General features: G+C 45.6%; 1 protein-coding gene across 1 annotated transcript in view; it reads left to right on the forward strand.

The window, feature by feature from the left end:
• The window catches only part of LOC124720322 (poly [ADP-ribose] polymerase tankyrase-1-like), an 85,767-nt gene extending 65,682 nt beyond the window's left edge, over positions 1-20,085 (forward strand). Inside the window, exon 6 of the mRNA XM_047245633.1 lies at positions 19,514-20,085. Within this exon, the coding sequence (XP_047101589.1) occupies positions 19,514-20,024 (511 nt within the window). The 3' untranslated portion in view covers positions 20,025-20,085. The remainder of the gene's footprint in view (positions 1-19,513) is intronic.
• Positions 20,086-24,445: the final 4,360 nt, after the last annotated feature.

Genomic DNA, 24,445 nt, shown 5'->3' on the forward strand with positions numbered 1-24,445 from the left:
TAGCATAACCTTCAGCTACGTAATTTGCTACGACCTAGCAAGGCGCCATATTCAGTTATTATTGATATTGTGAATCATGTACCGTCAAGAGCGACGTTCATCATTAATGGATTAAAGTTAAGTATTCCACCAGCTACGTCCGTTTTTCTAAATTCTAATTTCGTTGTCCTGTTCCAGACCTCACGCCAGCCTGCGTGAGCTAAAACGCGTGCATTTCGGCCTCCTCTAGTAACATGGTGTTGGCTCTCCTGCCAACCACAACACGCACATTTTCTTTTTTTAAGAATGGAGCGGCTCTAAGCGAAATGAGATTCAACTGGTGATCATAGCAATGAATGTTTGAAGCACAAGGGATTTTGCAGCTCCATCCAGTCATAATTGCTGTGTGACAAGTAGGTCATGTTCGTGCACGTGTTGGGAGCCAATGCTGCTCTGCATACTCCCAGCCTTACCTTCGACTATTAGGTGGCTCGAGTACGGCGTTGCCAAGAATTGCCTCTGTTCTCCGCACCATTCCCCCCTCAACCCCTCCAAAACGCCCAGGTCCGCTTTCCACTTTTGCAGGCCTGGTGCAGTCCAAGTCGCCATCAGCACTTTTTGTCTCACTCCACCCTTAAGTCTGATGAAAAATATTCGCCCATTTTATTTTTTAAATCAAAGGGGCTTTGAGCGTAATGAGACTGAACTGCTGATCATAGAAATGAATGTTTAAAGGACAGGTGATTTTGCCGCTTGTGTCTGCTCATCCAGTCGAACTTGCAGTGTGACGAATAGATCATGTTTGTCCACATGTTGGGAGCGAATGCTGCTCTGCATACTCCTGGCTTCACCTTCAACTACCAGGTGGCTCCAGTAGAGTGTTGTCAAGAATTGCCTCCATACTCCTCACCCCCCGCTCGACCACTCTGGAACTTCCAGGTCCGCGTTTGTAAGCCCAGCGCAACCCAAGTCACTGTCAGCATATTTTAGTCCCCCTACACTGCTTTCGGTGCTCAGTGCAAATCTCTGAAAACTGTCTTCAGCGACTAGTTCAACAACCCACAAGCAATGGAAATATTTTAGATGTCGAAACTAAAGTTGGGTGTGATCTTATGGTTAGTATCATTAGGGATATGATACTTGCGATCATTAGGTCATTGCAGCGCCAATGATAACTGAAGTTCATCAAGAAGATATGGAGAGTATTTAACCTGGACAGATCATTAAGTAGTACAATTGTTAGCATCCTACTCAGATAATTAATATACATTATTTAGTGCCGATTGAATGGACATAGAGGAATTTTGAGTAAAGTGTAGACTGACTGTAAATCGTCCAAGGGAGGTGTTGTTCTTGTTGTGGTCTTCAGTCCCAAGACTGGTTTGATGCAGTTTTCCATGCTACTCGATCCTGTGCAAGCTTCTTCATCTCCATGTAACTACTACAACCTACATCCTTCTGAATATGCTTAGTGTATTTATCTCTTGGTCTCCCTCTACCATTTTTTCCCTCCACGCTTCCCTCCAGTATTAAATTGCTGATCCCTTGATGCCTCAGAACATGTCCTAAGAATGAAACCTTCTTCTACTCAGTTTGTGCCACAAATTACTCTTCTCAGCATTAGTCACATGATGTACACATCTAATCTTCAGCATTCTTCTGTACCACCTCATTTTAAAAGCTACTACTATCTTCTTGTACAAACTATTTATCGTCTATGTTCCACTTCCATACACTCCACACGAAAGACTTCCTGAGACTTAAATCTCTACTCGACGAATTTTTATTCTTCAGAATCCCTTTCCTTGCCATTGCCAGGTCTACATTTTATATCTTCTCTACTTCGACCATCATTAATTTTGCGCCCCAAATAGCAAAACTCATCTACTACTTTAAGTGTCTCATTTCCTAGTCTAATTTCCTCACCACCCCCTGATTTAATTCGTCTACTTTCCGTTATTCTCGTTTTGCTTTTGTTCATGTTCCTCTTATATCCTCCTTTCAAGACACGGTCCTTTGCTGTGTCTGACGGAATTACAATGTCATCGGGAACGTTCCAAGTTTTTATTTTTTCTCCATGGATTTTAATTCCTGTTTCAAATTGCTCTTTTGTTTCCTTTACTGCTTGCTCGATACACAGATTGATTACCGTCGGGGATAGGCTACTACCCTGTCTCACTCCCTTACCAACGACTGTTTCCCTTCCATGCCCCTCGACTCTTATAACTACCATTTGGTTTCTGTACAAATCGTAAAAGTGCCTATAAATGCATTAAGCATGTAAAACACCAACCATGGTTGAATAATACAACTCGGAAAATGCCGAGGGAGGGTAGAGTGATCGAAAAAGAGCGCAGAAATGTCCACAACCCAAATTTAGTAGCAATTCATGCGTCTATCAGATCACTGACGTACGATGCACACAACAAACTAGACAGCCAAGTCTTAGCGAAAAATCTAACACAGTACATGATTTATGTTGGAACTAATCGTTAAATGGGTCGAGAGTTTCAATCGAGTCACTCATTGACAGATACGATGTGCCAATAAATGAGAGGAAAATGAAAGCCGAAGTTTTAAATTTCACGTACAGGATATCAACCACAGTGGAAGATTACATTGACATATTGTCGTTTGAAGGCACTCAGATGCCCGTATGGAGGACGTAGTAGTAGCCACCTCCGCTGTACTGAATCAGCTGAAGGAGTTGAAATCAAGTAATTCGCCAGGTCTGGATGGAATTTTACAGCGGATACTTCATTTTATTGTCCCTTTAATTAACTCGCATTTATCACCAATCGCTCTTCCACATCGAAGTCACGAGGGACTGGAATAAAGCACCGGTGAGTCTTGTGTAGAAGAAGGGTAAAAAGAGCCACCAGTTGTGTTGACCTCGACTGCTAGTTTTCAGCAGAGACGAGGCTACAGTTAGGAGAGCCTCAGGGAAGTGTGATAGGACCGCTTTTGTATTCCTTATACGTAAGTGATCTGACAGCAGCAATCTGCGACTGTGTGTTGATGAGACTGTAGTGTATGGGAAAGTGTCATCGCATAATGCCTGCAGAAATATACAAGATGGCTTAGAATGAATTTTATTTGATTTGACGAATAGCAGCTAGAAAAGTATGTGTTAATGCAAGAGCACAGTATCAATGGGGGTGCTGGCTGAGAAAGGGACATCGATTAAATATCAAGGGAAAATGTGGCAAAGTGGTGTGAACTGTAATGAGAAAATACGGACGTTAGTAGGGATGGAGAATGTTTAGACCAGTTCCATGATATGGGATTATTCCGTAGTTAATTTTAGTTTCTGGTGCTTAGACGTATCCTTTGCTAACCGTGCAAGCTGATTTCGTGAGATTTCTCGTGATGAACGCTTTTCACGCAGACACCTGGTGTCCTTTTTAATGTTGCAATACGTGCTTCCGCGTCAGTTGCGTGTAACGTTGCTGGGAGGAGTCATCTCTGTCGATGTGACACTCTTGGTGATAATTCTGCCGTGAACACTGACTCCGGACGACTCATAAGCTATAACGATGTTGGTAATGTTAGTGGTGCATTAGTTAAATGCCATTTTGGTCATAGACCTAGCTGGTAATTAGACGTCGTGTGGCGAGGGCCCCCCCGTCGGGTAGACCGCTCGCCTGGTGCAAGTCTGTCGATTTGTCGCCACTTCGGCGACTTGCGAGTCGATGGGGATGAAATGATGATGATTAGGACAACACAACACCCAGTCCCCGAACGGAGAAAAAAATCTCCTACCTAGCCGCGAATCGAACCCGGGCCCTTAGGGTTCACAGTCTATCCATCTTTTTTTCATCCATCTTTCTTTTTTAACCTAGGGAACCACTTTTCTTGTCAGGAGTGAGGATGTTTTATTATTATTTTTTTATTAAGGAAGGTAGGAGGAACAGAAACCTTTATTATTCACAAAATAAACAAAGTACGTCCTGACACATGATAACTGTCCTGGAAGGAACCTCGCTGCCGTTCTACCACGCAGCGTGAAGTAACAACAAAATCAAAGTGGGGCCGCTTCCGGCACCCTAAAGAAAAGTATTTATAGATATGAAAACAAAATTTGAAGTACATCCATTTGCTAACCGTGCAAGCGTTAGCTTTTCCTAGGTCGCATACTCGCTTAGTGTTCTTAGCCGATCACGTTACTTGGTCGGTTTCACAACGACAGCACTGCCGCTCATCTTTGCGCACCCGGCACACCCCAAGTATATGGCGGGTCCGTGAAAACCGTTACTAGGAAATTGGCATACCAATCCTTGTACCTTTGTAGCCCTAATAGTTTTGTGTGTTCTTCTTGCCAGTATTGCCAGTAATCCAGGACGTTCAGTACGTTCGTACGTGCGTCTCTATAGATGTAATGGACCGTCGTACCTGTGATACACGCCACTGCGTTCGTCTTATGACGCGGAAAATACGTTTACTCTGGAAAAAATACTATGTCAGAAGGGACTGCTGTATAGATAGTGCGTCGCATGAACGCTATTATCTTTCTTGCGAGAGTCCAGACAGCCAATGCCTCGCCGCAGACCAGCCGATGGTCGTCCGTATCCAGCACGCTTCATTGCTGACACATGGGCGAATCCGCCAAATGTATTGCGTACTTTCTATCATTCGTAGGGTATTTTCGGTTCACGACAATGTACCATGTTGATCTGGCTGTTGTAGGTAGGTGGGGGTGGTGGACCGTGCGCCACACCACGTGGCAGTTAACAGCTGTATGTTTTCGTTCCACCCTATTCCGGGCGATCTGTCGAAGAAGCAGATGGTAAACGTCCTTCGATGTCGAGTGCCGGGACGTCGGTAAACGCTCTCGAACGTAACTGTGTTCCACGATGAACGTGCGCACATACGTTAACGGTGGCGATATATGGCCGACACTGACTGGAGGAAGATGCGATGCACGTTCACTAAACCAACGCCCCCCTCTCACTCTGGGAAGGTAAGCCTGTACCTTAAAAAGTTGTCCCAGGCATACATAGTACCCAAAAGCCGCCTGAATTCGCATAGCCATCGTGCGCGTCAAGGGGAGAAGGTGTGTCAGGTGGCACATCATGGGCGCGAGTTAAAGGCTGACGAGGAACACTCGCTGCAGCATATCCATCGACCGTAGGGCGTTTAGTCGTACTGCCGTACGGACTCTGAGTAATAGCCTTCGGTAGTTGTCCGCAGCCGTTCCCGCTGTCTCTTTATGAAAGATGATACCCAAACAGCGGAGGGTTTGCACCGCAGGTAAGGGTCCTTCCGTTCCTGGTTCTAGTCCACGCCCCACATGCATGAATTGTGATTTTCGGTAGTTGACCACACTTCCAGCTGCCATCCCATACGTCTGTAGGCAATCCAGTGCTGCTTGAGTCTCCCCCTCATTCCGTACGAGGAACACAATGTCATCCGCGTATGCTCTGCATTTGAATGATAAATGCCGTAGGGAGATCCCGGTAAGACGGCGGCGAAGACCTGCAGGTACGGTTGTAAGGCGATCGCATAAAGGAGGATCGACAAGGAGCAACCCTGTCTCACTGATCTGAAGATCTTAAAATACTCACTTCTCCCTCTGTTGACCACCATCGCTGATCTGGCAACATGCAACAGCCGCATCACAGCAGTGGTCAATAATGGCGGGACACGCATCCTGTTCATCAGCGCCGCGAGGTACACATGATCCACGCGATCAAAAGCATGTTCGAAATCTACTGCCCGTGGTCATGTGGTAGCGTTCTCGCTTCCCGCGCCCGGGTTCCCGGGTTCAATTCCCGGCGGGGTCAGGGATTTTCTCTGCCTCGTGATGACTTGGTGTTGTGTGATGTCCTTAGGTTAGTTAGGTTTAAGTAGTTCTAAGTTCTAGGGGAGTGATTACCATAGATGTTAAGTCCCATAGTACTCAGAGCCATTTGAACCAGGATGCGCATGAAGATCTTGTAGTCACTATTAAGGAGGGTCAAGGGACGATAATCACAAGGCAGTTTACCACCACGGGGCTTTGGTATCGGTATCATGAGCCCTTCCGTGAATTGAATGTAAACCGGTACTTCTTGCCGTAGAAGATCATTAAACACGCATAGCCACATAGGCGTCACAATGGTCACAAAGGCACGGTAAAATTCCAACGGGAATCCGTCTGGACCTGGGGACTTGTTGCCGCCACCTCTTGTAATCGCTTCCTCCACCTCTTCACACGTAATATCAGATAACCCGTCCGCTTTCCCGTTCACACTCGTCGCGTCTGGGATCTCTTCCAGCTCCCTCTGGCCCTCCCCGTTGCTCTCACAGAATCTGCTAAAATGATACGTGAACGCCTGAGTTATGCCCCTTTGAGTTGTAAAACGACGGCCATCGCCGAGATCGATCTCATTTATTAAATTCCTTCGTCTTCTTCGCCCTTCCTTTATCACATAATGCATCGAGGGAACCTCGTTGAGCAGGAAACCCTGCGACCTCGCACGTATCATTGTACCTGTCATCCTCAGCGTCGTAAGTTGTACCAGCTTCGCCTTAACTCGGTGGACGGCAGTCTGGCGTTCTGGTGTAGGTTGTTGAGTTAACACTTCCCGGAGAGCCGTAAAGTAAAACTCAGTGGTCGTGCGCTGCCATTGAGAAACCTCCTTCCCGTAACCTATTAACGTCCTTCGTAAGCTGGCTTCGTGCACTCGATCCACCACTGCAGGACAGAACAGAAAGAATTTCGTCGACGGAGGCAGCCATGCCACGCGTCCTCCACCATGCGTCGGCATTCTGCATCTCGCAGGTGGGAGACGTTCATCTTCCAATTACCCCTCCGTCTCCATACCTGCTGTCTATCAAGGTGAACCGTACAAATAAATGCCTCGTGGTCTGTAAACGCTGTCGGTCGTATTCCTACATACATCGTCGACATTGCTAACGCCTTTGAAACGTAGATCCGATCCAAACGGCCCGCGGAGTGGCTAGTAAAAAAATGTATATCCTGGTTGGTTGCGATACTTTAGGTCCCATGTATCGACTAATTCCATCCCGTTGACCAGCTCCCTAAGTTCTTGGCTAGTAGTATAGTTAGGTTGTTGGTCCTTTCTGTCGAGCACACAATTAAAATCTCCGCCGAGTATGCAACCATCGTATCGTCCCTGGAACAACGGGCGTAAAAATCTGTCTCTTTTATCCGAGCAAGAAGTACGTATATGTTGATCAAACGTATTCCACCTATGGTCACGGCCGTACCATGGGCAAAAGGCAAATACTCTACTTCGTCTGCACGTATCACTTCCTTTAATAGTATAGCTGTGCCAACGCCTTTCTCGTCACACGGGGAACAGTAAATGTCGTAACCGTGAAAGTCCGAGGGGGGAAGTACCCGAACTTCCTGTGATAGTGCTATGTCTAAATCCGCAGCCTTTATCATGTCACTGAGCATCTTGATTTTTACCGGCGACCCAATGCTATTGATGTTAACAGACCCTATGCGATAAGCTTGTTGCATGGCTTTCAACGTAGATAGGGTACCGTACAGTCGCTAATTCTTCCATACATAGGCTGCTGTCGTACTTACGTCCCCAACCGTCCCCTCATATGGTCTGCCGTTATTCCGTGCAGTCTTCCGGTCTTACACCGGGAGAGTGCGTGGAAGCAGTTCCTCTGGCATCATGTGTTCCCCACGGGGGTGGCTCTTCTGACCAGTCCCCTAGTGTCCCATCGTTATCGTGCGGTGCAGGTGCCGTAGCCTCCTCTGTAGCCTGTTGCCGTCGGTCGAACTCCTTCGCTGTGTCTGGAGCTTCGTCAGCGGTAGGTCGTGTCGCCGTCCCGCTGGCCACCATTGCATCCACGCTAGGCAGTTCTTCTATATCCATGGTCGTCTGCTCTGTACCCGTAAACGTCTCAGAATTGTCTGCTAGAACAGAGTCGTCGTTCTCCACCGTGAGGCGGAGCTTATTCCGGCGTTTTGGTGATCGCTGTTTACGTTTCCGGGCCTCGGAATCAGAGGTCAGCATGGTCTCCAGTTGTTCGTGGGGGACGTCGGAATCGTGCGCCGTCGTATTATCCACGTCTCTAAGTGCCCTATCTGAAGGGGCCGCAAGCGGCACTGAAGAGAGGGCGTCCTGTGACTGCTGCAGGCGGTCCAGCGCAACGTCGTCCTTCCGTGGCTCGCCACGATCTGCCTCTGTCTGTGTGTTCTGGTACGCGTCTGTCTCGCGGCCCGCGTCATCGCGTAATGCGGCGACATAAGTCATGGGGAGCACAGTCGGATGCGGCGTCAGGGGTGGATCATCCCGTGGCAGCTGTAATAACCATCGTTGAGCACACTCAGAACGTACGTGGCCCTCCTTCCCACACCCAGAGCACGTCCTTGGTTGTCCGTCGTAGATGACAATCGCCCTACAACTGGCGATGTACAAGTATGACGGAACGTATTTTCGGAGTTCGATCCGTATTTGTCTGACGCCATTGAGGACAGGATACGTCTTGGAACTCGCCCATTTTACAGCCACGTGGGATAGGACCGTTCCGTAAGGACGCAGGGCGTCTGTCACTAATTCTTCTGGCACTTCGAATGGAAGCTCAAAAACGCGGATCGTTCGGAGTCCCATGCCGGCGTGTTCAACTGTGACCGCTCCAACATTCCCGTCCGAATGACGGAAACGAAGTCCTTGTCGGTGTCGAAGTAGTAGTTCGTCACATCCCCCTTCATTTATGAGCTTGACATAGACCACGCTGCTGACTATAGATAAGTGTATTCCAACTAGAACGTCAGGTTCGATTTTCACCTCGTCCCGTAAATAACGTTCGATCTCGTAAGCCTTCGGTCGAGCATATTCGTTAGCAAAACTAAATTTCAGTGTCGATTTGCGGAACGACAAGGCCATGATTCGTTCTATGTATACCGCGGCACACCGCTACACACATAACGTAAACACCTCTCGCGCAAACGAGCGGCAGGGACGTAAACACCGACCGAACCGCTGCGCCGCTGAAGGCTGACTGCCACTCAGCTACTAGGGGCAGTCAGCAAGTAACTGATACGCATGAAATGTATTTGCAGTTGCGAATATGGACAACCATTAGTTGTATGATGGAATGACGACAACGAAAATACGTACCAGACCGCGACTCAAACCCGGATTTCCCACTTATCGCGAGTGGTTGCCATTATGCTACCTAAGCATGACCCAAAGGTCCACCTGTCATCAACCATGTGTCAACAGCCTGCACTCCCTCACCCGTTATGTACTGGGTGGTTATAATTAGACTTTCCCTATTCAACATGTTATAATACAGAAACTAATTGACGAATGAGGACCAAACTTGGTTGGACATGGAGCAGAGAAATAACGCAAAATCACCTATCATTCAAACACTTCTAATGTGCTGCTACGGTACAGCATACCATTACATACCAATACCATTACATCCGCAAAAGGTGCTCAATAAGGTGCCCATCAGTGTCCAGAAGAGTCTGAAAGCACAGCAAAACGAAGTATGTTCATAGATATGGTGGCTATCACCTTTGAAAGGCTTCGCTTCAGATCAGCACAAGTCTGAACGTTCCCCTGGTAAACTCTGTCCTTCAGGTAGCCCCGCAACCAGAAATCATAGGGAGTGAGATCAAGTGATCGTGGCAGCCAAGCACTCGGAAACGATCGCATGATAATTTGACCGTTTCCAAAGGTGTTTCGGAGAAGCAGGTGAACTTCACGAGAGATGTGCGCTAGGGTCCCATCTTGGGTGAAAACTGTTGAGTTCAAAGCATCTCTCTCCTGTAGGGCGGGTATGACGTGTTGGCGAGACATATCGCAGGAATGCTGGCATGTCTTGGGTCCTTGAGCGCCAGCCTGTTCAAAAAAGAAACGGGCCAATGATGAACATGGCGATGAAGCTACACCAAACAGTGGCGCGTTCACCGTACAGAGGAACTTCATGCTCAAAGAATGGTTCGAAGCACGTTCCATGTAGTGGACCACTGGATGTTCAACTTTCATGACACAAGACAAAGACTGCCTAACGATTGAGAATTGTGTGCAGCGTTGTCTGCCACAGCCACAGTGATTTCATCAACCACCTGTGGTGATGTCGGCCTCTTCCCAGAGCGACGCCCAGTTCTCCAGCTGATACAGACTTCTTCATCATGCTCTGTACAGCAGGTGGAGAAAGACCCTTCCATAAACTTTTCAGCCAACGATATTCTTCTGAGCTACACATTCACTACCATGTCGTCTCTTTCTAGTAGATAGTTGTCTTTAACTCAATCACACAAATTCACATAAATGACGGCCAGTTGTCATTTGTGTAAGCAGTATTCAAATGAAAAGATGCAAAGGGTCGTAAGAACCAAACCAGATGAAATATGCATCAGCCACTTTGGGAAAACGTGATGATACCTGTAGGGGTGCGAATGTAACCTCATCTCTTCCCCTTAAAAAATTCAAAACTGTGCCGTCAACAGGCAAGGTGAAGTTCACAGTGTTTTGGATGTTCGAGGTCCGGTACTCACCGAATCCGTCGAATACGGACAAACCATTAATAGTGACGTGCACTGTGAGACACTACGTATCCTACGTAAGTCCATCCAGAACAGACAGCCTACTGTAGGAGGGAGCGATTCTGCTCCACGGTAACGCAAGTCACACGTCAACAAGATCACACGAAATGTAATGGCCAAGTTCATGTGGCAGCAGCTTGATCACCTACCCTACACCTCGGTCACTGTCGCCCTGCGACTTCCAAGTCTTTGGTCCACTAAAAAAAGAAAAACTAAATCAGAAAACGTTTCAACTCTGACGATGAGTTGAAGGGCAAAGCGTATGACTGGCTCCTGTCGCAGCCACAGGAAGTCCAGAACCAGGAAATCATTCGGCTCGTGAAACAGTGGGACAGCGGGATAATTGTGCTCTGGTCTCTGGTGATTACTTTTGAATAACGACTTCCATTATACTCATAATGTTGTTCAGTAAACTTTTCTTTTCAACAACTTCATAGAGTGGCGCGAGATACAAAATACATCTCCATATTTCACCATCATGTCAGACATATTAGCCACTGTAGTTCTAATGAGGTGATATCTAGAAATGTGATCAAAAGTAGCCGGGTACCTGGCTGAAAACGACTTACAAGTTCGTGGCACCCTCCACTGACAATGTTGGAATTCAATATAGTGTTGGCCAACCTTTAGCCTTGATGACAGCTTCCATTCTCGAAAGAGACAGGTTCAGTCAGGTGCTGGAAGGTTTCTTGCAGAATAGCAGCCCATTCTCCACGGAGTACTACACTGAGGAGATATATCGATGTCGGTCTTCGAGGCCTGGCACGAGGTCGGCGTTCCAAAACGTCCGAAAGGTGTTCTAAGGGATTCAGGTCAGGATTCTGTGCACACCAGCCCATTACAGATATGTTACTATCGTGTAATCATTCCGCCACAGGCCGAGCGCTATTAACAGGTGCTCGATCGTCTTGAAAGGTGCAATCGCCATCGCCGAAATGCTCTTCAACAGTGGGAAGCAAGAAGCTGCATAAAATATGTTGCCTTGTGCTGTGATAGTGCGACGCCAGACAACAAGTGCAAGCCCCCTCCATGAAAAACACGACCACACCATAACACGACTGTCTCCGAATTTTTCTATTGGCACTACACACCCTGGCACATGACTTTCACGTTGCATTCGCCATACCAACACCCTGCCGTCGGATCGCCACATTCTGTACCGTGATTCTTCACTCCATACAATGTTTTCACACTGTTCAATTGTCCTTGTTTACGCTCCTTACACCAAGCGAGGTGTCGTTTGCCATTTAGTGGCATGATGTGTGACTTATGAGCAGCCGCTCGATAGGGAAATTCAAGTTTTTTCACCTCCCACCTAACTGTCATAGTACTTGCTGTGGATCCTGATACAGCTTGGACAAGGTCGGCCTGTATGCGTTTATGCTGTACGTGTCACCTTCACGTTTCCACTTCACTATCACATCGGAAACAGTGGACCTAGGGATGTTTAGGAGTGTGTAAATCTCGCATACAGACGTATGACTCAAATGACACACAATCACCTGACCACGTTCGAAGTCCGTGAGTTCTGCGGAGCGCCCCGCTCTGCTCTCTCATGATGTCAAACGACTACTGAGGTCGCTGATATGGAGTACCTGGAAACAGGTGACAGCACAATGCTCCTAGTATGAAAAACGTATGCTTTTGGGAGTGTCTGCATGCTTTTCATCACATAGTGTACATTTACATCCGTCTACATCTATACACATACTCCACTGGTAACCATATGGCGCAAAGCGCAAGATACCATGTTCCAGTTGTACTAGTCATTTCCTTTCCGGTCTGCTCACAAATGGAGCGAGGTATAAACGATTGTGCACATCCATCCACAAGAGCCATATTTTCTATTAGCTTTCCTTCGTGATCCTTTCGGAATATGTACGTTGGCAGTAGTAGAACCGAACTGTAGTTAGGTGAAAAAAAATTGTTCTCTACATTTCCTCTTTAGTGTTTCGCGGAAAATGTGTCCTCTTCGCTTCAGGGATTGCCATTTGAGCATCTCCACAATACTTGTGTGTTGATCGAAACTACTATTAACAAATCTAGCACCACGCCCATTACTTGCTTGGATGACTTCCTTTAATATAACCTGGTGGGCATCCAAAACACTCGAGCAGTATTCAAGAATTGGTTGAGCTAGTGTTCTAAACACTGTCACCTTTACAGGTGAGGAACAGTTTCCTATAATACTGTCCTCACGTTCTCGTTTCATATCGTATCAGTTTGCTACATTATGCCTAGATATTTAGTAGACGTTCCTTTGTCAAAAAACATTCTCAGGGCAGCAACTAGCCACAAATTTACTTTCAGTACTTTTATTCAAAGGATACCATTACCGGTTTCGAATCGTAGTGATTCATCCTCACACGGTTTACACGCTTTCTTTATGACATGTGGTGTGTTTTTTACACACACACCACATGTCATAAAGAAAACGTGTATAACAAATTTCTTTCCTTACCTGATGTGGGTGGTATTTTTCTAACTAAATCATAAGTTTAACCAGTGTCCTATTAATAATTGTACATACAGCAATCCAATATGTGGCACAGTAGCAAGTAATATGTAGAGGCAGATAGTATTCTGGAGGGTATCACTGCCATTAATGAAGTTCATATACAGGGTGGTCCATTGATCGTGACTGAGCCAAATATCTCACGAAATAAGTGTCAAACGAAAAAACTACAAAGAACGAAACTTTTCTAGCTTGAAGGGGTTGGCCCACTAGATGGCGCTGCCATAGGTCAAACGGATATCAACTGCGTTTTTTTAAATAGGAACCCCCATTTTTATTACATATTCGTGTACTACGTAAAGAAATATGAATATTTTAGTTGGACCACTTTTTCACTTTGTGATAGATGACTCTGTAATAGTCACAAACATATGTCTCACAATTTCAGACGTACAGTTGATAATAGGTAGGTTTTTTAAAATTAAAATACAGTACGTAGGTACGTTTGAACACTTTATGTCGGTTGTTCAAATGTGATACATGTACCTTTGTGAACTTATCATTTCTGAGAACCCATGCTGTTACAGCATGATTACCTGTAAATATCACATTAATGCAATAAATGCTCGAAATGATGTCCGTGAACCTCAATACATTTGGAAATACGTGTAACGACATTCCTCTCAACAGCGAGTAGTTCGCCTTCCATAATGTTCGCATATGCATTGACAATGCGCTGACGCATGTTGTCAGGCGTTGTCAGTGGATTGCGATAGCAAATATCCTTCACCACAGAAAGAGATCCGGGAACGTCAGATCCGGTGAACGTGCGGGCCACGGTATGGTGCTTCGACGACCAATCCACCTGTCATGAAATATGCTATTCAATACCGCTTTAACCACACGTGAGCTATGTGCTGGACAGCCATCATGCTATGTTGGAAGTACGTCGCCATTCTGTCATGCAGTGAAACATCTTGTAGTAACATCGGTAGGACGATACGTAGGAAATCAGCGTATATTGCACCATTTAGATTGCCATCGATAAAATGGGGGCCAATTATCCTTCCTCCCATAATACCGCATCATACATTAACCCGCCAAGGTCGCTGATGTTCCACTTGTCGCCGGCCGAAGTGGCCGTTCGGTTAAAGGCGCTGCAGTCTGGAACCGCATGACCGCTACGGTCGCAGGTTCGAATCCTGCCTCGGGCATGGATGTTTGTGATGTCCTTAGGTTAGTTAGGTTTAACTAGTTCTAAGTTCTAGGGGACTAATGACCTCAGCAGTTGAGTCCCATAGTGCTCAGAGCCATTCCACTTGTCGCAGCCATAGTGGATTTTCCGTTGCCCAATAATGCATATTTTGCCGGTTTACGTTACCGCTGTTGGTGAGTGACGCTTCGTCGCTAAATAGAACGCGTGCAAAAAATCTGTCATCGTCCCGTAATTTCTCTTGAGCCCAGTGGCAGCACTGTACACGACGTTCAGAGTCGTCGCTATGCAATTCCTGGTGCATAGAAATATGGTACGGATGCAACCTATGTTGATGTAGCATTCTCAACACCGACGTTTTTGAGATTCCCGATTCTCGCGCAATTTGTCTGCAACTGATGTGCGGATTAACCGCGACAGCAACTAAGACACCTACTTGGGCATCATCATTTGTTGCAGGTCGTGGTTGACGTTTCACATGTGGCTGAACGCATCCTGTTTCCTTAAATAACGTTAACTATCAGGCGAACGGTCCGGACACTTGGATCATGTCGTCCAGGATACCGAGCAGCATACATAGCAGACACCTGTTGGGCATTTTGATCACAAAAGCCATCCATCAACACGCTGTCGACCTTTTCCGCAATTGGTAATCGGTCCATTTGAATACGGGTGATGTATCACGAAGCAAATACCGTCCACACTGGCGGAATGTTACGTGATACCTCGTACTTATAAATTTGTGACTATTACAGCGCCATCTGTCACAAAGCGATAAAAGTAGTCCAACTAAAACATTCATATTTATTTACACACTACACGAATATGTAATAAAAATGGGGGTTCCTACTCAAAAAACGCAGTTGATATCCGTTCGACCTATGGCAGCGCCATCTAGCGAGCCAGCAATGGCGCCATCTGGTTTCCCCCTTCAAACTAGACAAGTTTCGTTCTTTGTAGTTTTTTCGTTTGACGCTTATTTCGTGAGATATTTGGCCCGGTCACGATCAGTGGACCAACCTGTATATGTTAGAGGAAAATTGAAGAGTAGTTTCTGAGAAACTGATAGATTTCCATGTGGAAAGCGTAATATTTCGTGAGGACCACAAGTCGTTCATTATACCTACTGACGTCAGTGCCAGGAACGCCATTCACCAGACTGACTGGCACACCGTGTCCTGTCGCAGATCACTTGGATGTAGAAGGATGTTGTCCTCAGTTTGTACCTCAGGGACACCTTTACAGGTTGACGTCACTGTTGGAACCAGCAACCACACATAGACAACGCAGAATCTCCTCCCACTGAAGACGACGTGTGTTTTCCACGTTTATATGGCCGAAACCACTGAGGCACAGATGTGCATATATAACTGCCCTAGGAGAATACAGGCTTCCAGTAGCTCTGCCATCCACAACATACGTTATGCTGCAGCAGGGAAGTTCTTGCACCGGAGGCAGCCAGCTGATAATAAAGCAATAGTTCCATAAAATGTGCACTAATAGAAAGAATAGGGAATGAGGTGGCTCTTACAATGTCAGTAATCCTAATCAGCTTGCATCAGGTTCCTTACAATAGGAGTAGTGACAGCCAAATATTGAATGTGGATAACCTTGGTTGCTGTGTAGTAAAGTGTACAAGTGCACTCCCTTCCCTTTTGTTGGATTGTTTGAATCTCTAGACATGACTTTGACCTCTGTCAGAGCTCCATGTGCTTTAAAACTAAGTGGCATCTTCCGAGAATTCCACATTAAACTGTGGGTATGTGTGAACCGATGCAGAAACCAAAAGCTGGCAAAGGGAAGCACCTCGAGCAAGCCTAGTGTAGCACTGTGTGGGTCAAAATCATATGCTGGCTGTTAGCGATTTTATGGTAATTCAGAATTCTCATTTGATGTTTCTTCATTCCATAGGAGAGATCAACGAAGGTCTCACACATTTTTCACAGTATTAAGGTTTATTTTGAGTGTATTAACTGGATTACGTTTGTAGAAAAAGAGGGTTAGTGCTGGATCGACTGTTGGAAACTGTTTTTATCCGCCGTAACGTCTTACTTGACAGAATGAGAGAATCTACTTGTTATTAATTTTCTTTAACATATAAAGAATTTTGTTGCATTTTACTCCTGCGTGCATGCAACACACTGTCTTCAACATTAGAATATGGGCGTTGTCTCTTAGCCACATTATAGTGATGCTGTCACATGCAAATGAAATGGTGTGCAAGCATACATCAGCGTTGTGAGGTGGACAGTGTGTCCAAGAAAATCGGGTTTATTTAGATCAATATTTCGGACTGTGACGTACATCTACATATACATTTATATACATACTCCGCCAACCACCAAGCGGTGTGTGCGGAGTGCACAATTCGCGGGAAAGTCATATTTCCCCCCTCTATTCCACAGGCCAATCGCGCGAGGGAAAAACGATTGTCTGAACGCCTCTGTACGACCCCTAATTTCCCTTATCTTTGAATGGTGATCATTGAGAGATTTCAAAGTGGGTGGTAATAATATAACCTCTGCATCCTCGGCGGAGATCGGTTTTCGGAATTTAGTGAGCAGCCCCTTCCGTTTAGCTCGTCGTGTGTTCCCCTCCAAACATTCTATGAGATTAGTAACGCTCTAGCGGTGGCTAAATCTACCAGTCACGAATCTTGCCGCTCTTATTTGGACCTTCTCAATCTCTTGAATCAGACCCAACTGGTAAGGGTCCCATACAGAAGAACAATACTGGACGAACTAACGTATTGTAAGCCACTTCCCCTGTTTAAGGGCTGCACCGTTGCAGGATTCTACCAATAAACTGCAATCTAGAGACCGCCTTGACCGTACCTTGTGTAATTTGATAATTCCATTTGAGATCATTTCGAACAGTCACACCGAGATACTTGATGGATATTACCACTTCCAAAGACTGGGCATTTATTTTGTGCTCATACATTAATGGGGATTTTCTCCTTGTTATACGCAGTAGGTTACACTTACTAATATTGAGAGATAACTGCCAGTCATTACACCAAGCATTTATTTTCTGCAAATCCTCATTGATTTGTTCACAAGTTTCGTGTGATACTACATTGCTATAGACTACAGCATCATCCGCAAACAGTCTAAGGCCACTGTCAATACCATCAAACAGATTGTTTATGCAACTCGTAAAAAGCAGAGGACCTATTACGCTGCCTTTGGGCACACCTGAAATTACTCTTGTTTCTGTTGAAGTTACCCCATTCAGGATGTCATACTGCTCCCTGTCTGTTAGAAAACTTTCTATCCAACCGCATATGTCACTGGATAGACTGTAAGTGCACACTTTTTGTAGCAAGCAACAGTGCGGAAGTGAGTCATACACCTTTCGAAAGTCGAGAAATATGGCATCAACCTGGGAGCCTGCTGTATATAATGAACAAAGAGGTCCAGCTGTTTCTCACATGACTGATGTTTCCTAAAACCGTGCTGGTTTCTGCAGACGAGCTTCTCAGAGTCTAGAAAGTTCATTATGTCTGAACATAAAATAGGTTCCTTGATTCTACAACAAATAGACGTCAGTGAAATTGGCCGGTAATTATGTGCATCAAATTTTCTACCCTTTTTATAGATCGCTATGACCAGGGCCTTCTTCCAGACTTGTGGAATGTTCCTCTATTTCGATTATCTCTGATAGATTATGGATAAGAATGGTGCTATATTTGGAGCATAGTCAACATATAATCTTGAGGGGATACCTTCTGGTCCAGTGCCTTCCTGGCGTCTAAGGATCTTAACTGTTTTACAGTCCCATCTACATTAAACACTATGTCAGCCATCCTTGCGTTTGTTCGATAATTGAAAGGGGGAATGGTGCTGCAGTCGTCTACCATAAACGAGTATTTGGAAGCTAGGTTTAGAATTTCGGCCTTCTGTTAACCATCATGCGTTACATAACCTGTACTGTCAGCAAGAGAAGATATTGAATTATTTGTAGCGTTCGTAGATTTTACGTACGACCAAAATGTTTTGGTGTTATTTCTAGAATCTGCAGATAAAACATTGCTTTCAAATTCATTAAAAGAATCTCTCATTGACCTTTTGACAACTACTTTAATTTCACATAATTTCTGTTTGTCAGCAGGGCAGTGACTAAGTTAAAAACGACTATGCAAAATTCTCTGCTTTTTCAGCAGCTTCCTAATTTGTTTGTTGTACCAAGGTGCATCCTTTCCTTCCCATATATTTTTGCTAGGAACATACTTCTCTGGCACGTGGTGGACAATACCTTTAAATTCTGACCAAAGATGATCAATATATTTGTGTCCTGCAGTGAATGCTTGGAGCTGACTATGAAGATATTCATTAATGTCACTTTTATTTGCTTTCCCAAACAATAAAACTCTACTCTGTATCTTTGGTATTTTTGCAACTTCCACAAGCCACAATGACATTATGGTCAGTAATACCTTCTTCTCGAATAACTTCAGGTCTGTAGATGAAGCATTCATTTTGTCTCATAAACAGCAGGCTTCTCAGCTGCTTTGCATTGCACCCACAAGAACATGAGTTAAGAATGTGTGTGTGTGTGTGTCTGTGTGCGTGCGTGTGTGTGTGTGTGTGTGTGTGTGTGTGTGTGTGTGTGTGTGTATGTGTGTGTGTGTGTGTGTGTGTGTGTGTGTGTGTGTGTGTGTATGAGTGACTGCATTTGTGCATGTGTACTGTGTGTGTGCTGATTGCATGTGTGCTTGCTTGTTAACTCTGCAGTCATCTTTATCTGTGTATGTGCACCCCCTCATGTGCATGTGCCACCAAATGTGTTTGTGTGTAGGGGCAGGGGAATATCGTCTAAAACGTTTACTGATAAATTTTAGCTTTCTCTGAAGTGGCTGTGCCAGTAAATTTTCTAGTAAAAAGACTCAAAATTTTATTTAAATACAGAAATAAGTTATTTTTTTCATTGCATTTGCTAGTATTAAGGTGATATGCTCAGTATAGAGGAAAAGTAGAGTCTGCATGAATCATCTCTTTCAGTGAAGTGCAATCACTGATTAACAATAGCATCCTGAGCTCATAGGAATTCACAATCAGGAATCAATGTGGCAAAATGTATTGTCTGAATTTGTGGAGTGATGGAATGTAAGGCTTACTTATGGTGAGTGAGGAAGCTTTATGAGGATGATGCAATTGTCTATCTGTACTTCAATGGAGAGACACTTTTCCACTATTCTGTAATATATGATAGAGGGGGAAAATTTGAAGATTAATTAGTTTTCAGTTTTCTGACATGTTTTTAGAGCTGGTCGTTATAGTTTACTTCATAAACAGTGTATATGTGCAGAAAAATACGAGAACTTCTCCGTTTCTTGCAGGACCCTTTCTGCAGAGATGAACAGCAAGGTGCTGCTCCAGGCAGCTACACGGGGGTCAGTGGAGGAAGTGCAGGTGCCGCTTTGGGCTTGTGCTAATGTGGGGCAGAGACCATGGTCCACGTGGACCGCTCTGCACTATGCAGCGATGCAGGGGCACACGGGTATGGTGAGGTGTCTGATCGGGAATGGGGCAGAAGTGGATGCCAGGAGCGACGCGGGGCACACGCCTCTACATTTGGCTGCCTGGAAAGGCCATGCAGCAGTGGTGCGGCTGCTGGCGGCGGCCTTCGCCGACGTCGATGCCAAGGACCAGTGGGGTAGGACGCCGCTGCACTGGGCGGCACCCTACGGCCACACAGAGGCGGCGAAGGCACTGCTGGAGGCAGGGGCCGATAGGGACGCCACAGAGGACGCAGGGAATACCGCGCTGGACTTGGCAAGAGTGAACAACCGACAATGGATGGTAGAAATCCTATCTAGCATTCCAACAAACGATTGTGATGTATACTAAATAAAGCAAGCGTTAATACACGATTTCTCCTTCTCTTTAAAATAAACCATACAAAATGTTACATCAGCAGTCATTCTTTGTAACTGTATTTTCGATCTACACCTAACTACTCCACTAACATCAGAACAAGAGACTGAGGGAGGTGGTGCAGTGGTTAGCACACTTGCCTCGCATTCAGGAGGACGATGGTTCAATCCCACATCTGGCCATCCTGATTTAGATTTTCTGCGATTTCCCTAAACCACTTCAGGCAAATTCTGGGATGGTTCCTTTGACAGGGCATGGCCTTCCTCATAGATCTGACAAGACCAATGACCTCGCTGGTTGGTCTCTTCCCCCAAATGAACCCAACCCAACTCAGACAAGACTAACAATGTAAGATATTTACAAAGTAATGCAAGTCGTCAGAAGAAAGAGTCCATTCTCGAAAAAACAAGAGAATCCGAAAAATACACCAGGTCTCTACAATACATAATTACTGAAAAGTACTTGGTAGGAGCAGCATACGTGCTATGTGAAACTGCTGTAAATTTCACAATATACGTAATACTGCCATCTAAGCAGTATGCTCAGAAAGGAATTTTCCTGTTTCTCTACTGGGCAGATAGTCCAATAATTTGTGTCCATAGTTACAATGTCATGTTATTAGAAGTACTCACACTACATTATTTCAGATGCCAGACAGAATTTATTCGTGTGTCTGCAGTACAAATAAACACATCAAAAAATTTATGCATCACCTCATTTCCAAGAGTTCTGGAACTTGTAAAACAATTGGAATAGAGATCAAAATAAACATCATTTCCGCCCATTTTATTGCTCATGAAAACGACACATTGCATGTTGTACCACCATAGAGCGAGACCTTCAGAAGCGGTGGTCCACCCTGCTGTAATTCTCAGTACCTCTAATACCCAGTCACAAGTCCCCTCTTCCATTGATGTATTTGTCGTGTCAAACTATCTACAAGTTCATCAAGGCACTGTTGGTCATGATGTCCCACTCCTCAAAGGCGATTCATTGTAGATCCCTTAGAGTGGTTGGTCGTCCATAAACAGCCCTTTCCAACCTGTCCCAGGCATGTTCGCTAAGATTCATGACTGAAGACCATTGCTGGCCACTCTAGTAGAGCGATGTCGTTATTCTGAAGGAAGTTGTTCACAAGATGTGCACGATGGGGGCGCAAATTTTCGTCCATGAAGACGAATGACTCGCCAACATCCTGGGAATATGAATGCACTACGGATTGGGGATGGCATTCACATATCATACAGCTGTTACAGCGCCTTCCATGGCCACCTGTGGCTTGTACTGCGGCCCCGCATAATGCCACCCCAAAACGGCAGGGAACATCCACCTTGCTACACTTTACTGGAGAGAATGCCTAAAGCGTTCAGCGTGGCCAGGTTGCTTCCAAACACGTCTCTGACGATTGTCTGGTTGATGGCATATGCGACACTCTTCAGTGAAAAGATCCTACATCTACATCTACATCTGCATCCATACTCCGCAGGCCACCTGACGATGTGTGGCGGAGGGTACCTTGAGTACCTCTATCGGTTCTCCCTTCTGTTCCATTCTCGTATTGTTGGTGGAAAGAAAGATGATCCTGTAACGAAGCACACTGCTCTCTGTTGGATCTTCTCTATCTCTTCTATCAAGCAGTATTCAAGCAGTGGGCGAACAAGTGTACTGCTACCTACGTCCTTTGTTTTCGGACTACATTTCTTTAGGGTTCTTCCAATGAATCTCAGTGTGGCATCTGCTTTACCGAAGACTAATTTTATATGGCTATTCCATTTTAAATCACTCATAATGCCTACTCCCAGATAATTTATGGTATTGCTTCCAGTTGCTGACTTGCTATATTGTAGCTAAATGATAAAGGATCTTCCTTTCTATGTATTCACAGCACATTACACTTGTCTACATTGAGATTCAATTGCCATTCCCTGCACCATGCCTCAATTCGTTGCAGATCATCCTGCATTTCAGTACAATTTTCCATTGTTACAACCTCTTGATATACTACAGCACCATCCGCAAAAAGCCTCAGTGAACTTCCGATGTTATCCTCACGTTCATTTATATACATTGTGAATAGCAATGGTGCTACGACACTCCCCCGTGGCACACCTGAAATCACTCTTACTTCAGAAGACTTCTCTCCATTGAGAATCACATGACACATTCTGTTATCTAGGAACTCTTCGATACAATCACACAATTGGTCTGATAGTCCATATGCTCTTACTTCGTTCATTAAACGACTGTGGGGAACTGTATCAAACGCCTTGCGGAAGTCAAGAAACACGGCATCTACCTGGGAACCCGTTTCTATGGCCCTCTGAGTCTCGTGGACGAATAGCGCGAGCTGGGTTTCACACGATCGTCTTTTTCGAAACCCTTGCTGATTCCTACAGAGTAGATTTCTATTCCCCAGAAAAGTCATTATACTCGAGCATAATACGTGTTTCAAAATCCTACAACTTATCGACGTTAGAGATATATGTCTATAGTTCTGCACATCTGTTCGACGTCCCTTCTTGAAAATGGGGATGACCTGTGCCCTTTTCCAATCTTTTGGAATGCTACGCTCTTCTAGAGGCCACCGGTACACCACTGTAAGAAGGGGGGCAAGTTCCATCGCGTACTCTGTGTAAAATCGAACTGGTATTCCATCACGCCCAGCGGCCTTTCCTCTTTTGAGCGGTTTTAATTGTTTTTCTATCCCTCTGTCATCTATTTCGATATATACCATTTTGTCATCTGTGCAACAATCTAGAGAAGGAACTACAGTGCAGTCTTCCTCTGTGAAGCAGCTTTGGAAAAAGACATTTAATACTTGGCATTTAGTCTGTCATCCTCCGTTTCAGTACCATTTTGGTCACAGAGTGTTTGTACATTTTGTTTTGATCCACCTACCGCTTTGACATAAGGCCAAAATTTCTTAGGATTTTCTGCCAAGTCAGTACATAGAACTTTACTTTCGAATTCATTGAACGCCTCTCGCACAGCCCTCCTCACACTACATTTCGATTTGCGTAATTTTTGTTTACCTGCATGGCTTTGGCAATGTTTATGTTTGCTGTGAAGTTCCCGTTGCTTCCGTAGCAGTTTTCTAACTTGGTTGTTGTACTACAGTGGCTTTTTTCCATCTCTTACGATCTTTCTTGGCACATACTCATCTAATGCTCCCTGCCGCCGTTGGATAAGCAGCTGCAGCAGCAAGTCGTATACTCCTAGCTCACTCATTTGTTACATAGTTTAATTCTTAATTTCTTTGCGTGTTTTTGGTACTTGCATTGTTTAATTCATAAATTTCGGGCGTATTATAGTATTTGAGAGTTGTAGCATCGCGTTTTAATACCTGAATAGTGTAAATTCGCGTAGTCTCCTTCCGCCGCCGAGCAGTGTCAGCAGTGCGCAAGTAGCAGCATTACTGCATTTACTAGGCAATCTTGTATTTTAATAACCGTTTAAATTTTGTCGATTTGTTTGCGCTCTCTGTAGATTAGTTCAGACGTTCTTTGCAAAGCAGTTTTTAGCGTGGATAGGGACTGCAACTGCTGTGTTCGGATGCAGGCTGAGTTGGCATCCCTTCGCTCCCAGCTTCAGGCAGTGTTGGCTTCAGTCACACAGCTTGAGGCTGTTGCCAATGGGCATCACTGTGGGGGTCCGGATGGGGGTTTGTCGGGGACGGCCAGCTCGTCCCACGCATCCCCCGATCGGACTACGACGGTGGTTGCCCGGGATACTGCCCGCATTGAGACTGATCCCTCACCTGTGGTAGAGTGGGAGGTCGTCTCAAGGTGTGGCAGGGGACGAAAGACATTCCAGAGGGCTGAACGGAAGGCCTCTCCAGTTTGTCTGACGAACCGGTTTCAGGCTCTGTCTCAGGCTGATACTGATCTTCGGCCTGACATGGCTGCTTGGCCTGTTCCAGAGGTTGCCCCTCAGTCTGCAAGATCCAGACGGTCGCAGAGGGTGGTCTTACTGGTAGTTGGGAGGTCCAACGTCAGGCGCGTAATGGGGCCCCTTACGGAAATGGCAGCAAGAGAGGGGAAGAAAACCAATGTGCACTCCGTGTGCATACCGGGGGGAGTCATTCCAGATGTGGAAAGGGTCCTTCCAGATGCCATGAAGGGTACAGGGTGCACCCATCTGCAGGTGGTCCCTCATGTCGGCACCAATATGTGTGTCGCTATGGATCGGAAGAAACCCTCTCTGGCTTCCGGCGGCTATCTGATTTGGTGAAGACTGCCAGTCTCGCTAGTGGGATGAAAGCAGAGCTCACCATCTGCAGCATCGTCGTCAGGACTGACTGTGGACCTTTGGTACAGAGCCGAGTGGAGGGTCTGAATCAGAGGCTGAGACGGTTCTGCGACCGTGTGGGCTGCAGATTCCACGACTTGCGCCAT

This window comes from Schistocerca piceifrons, chromosome 11 (genome assembly GCF_021461385.2).
Source record: "Schistocerca piceifrons isolate TAMUIC-IGC-003096 chromosome 11, iqSchPice1.1, whole genome shotgun sequence".
Classification (NCBI taxonomy): domain Eukaryota; kingdom Metazoa; phylum Arthropoda; class Insecta; order Orthoptera; family Acrididae; genus Schistocerca; species Schistocerca piceifrons.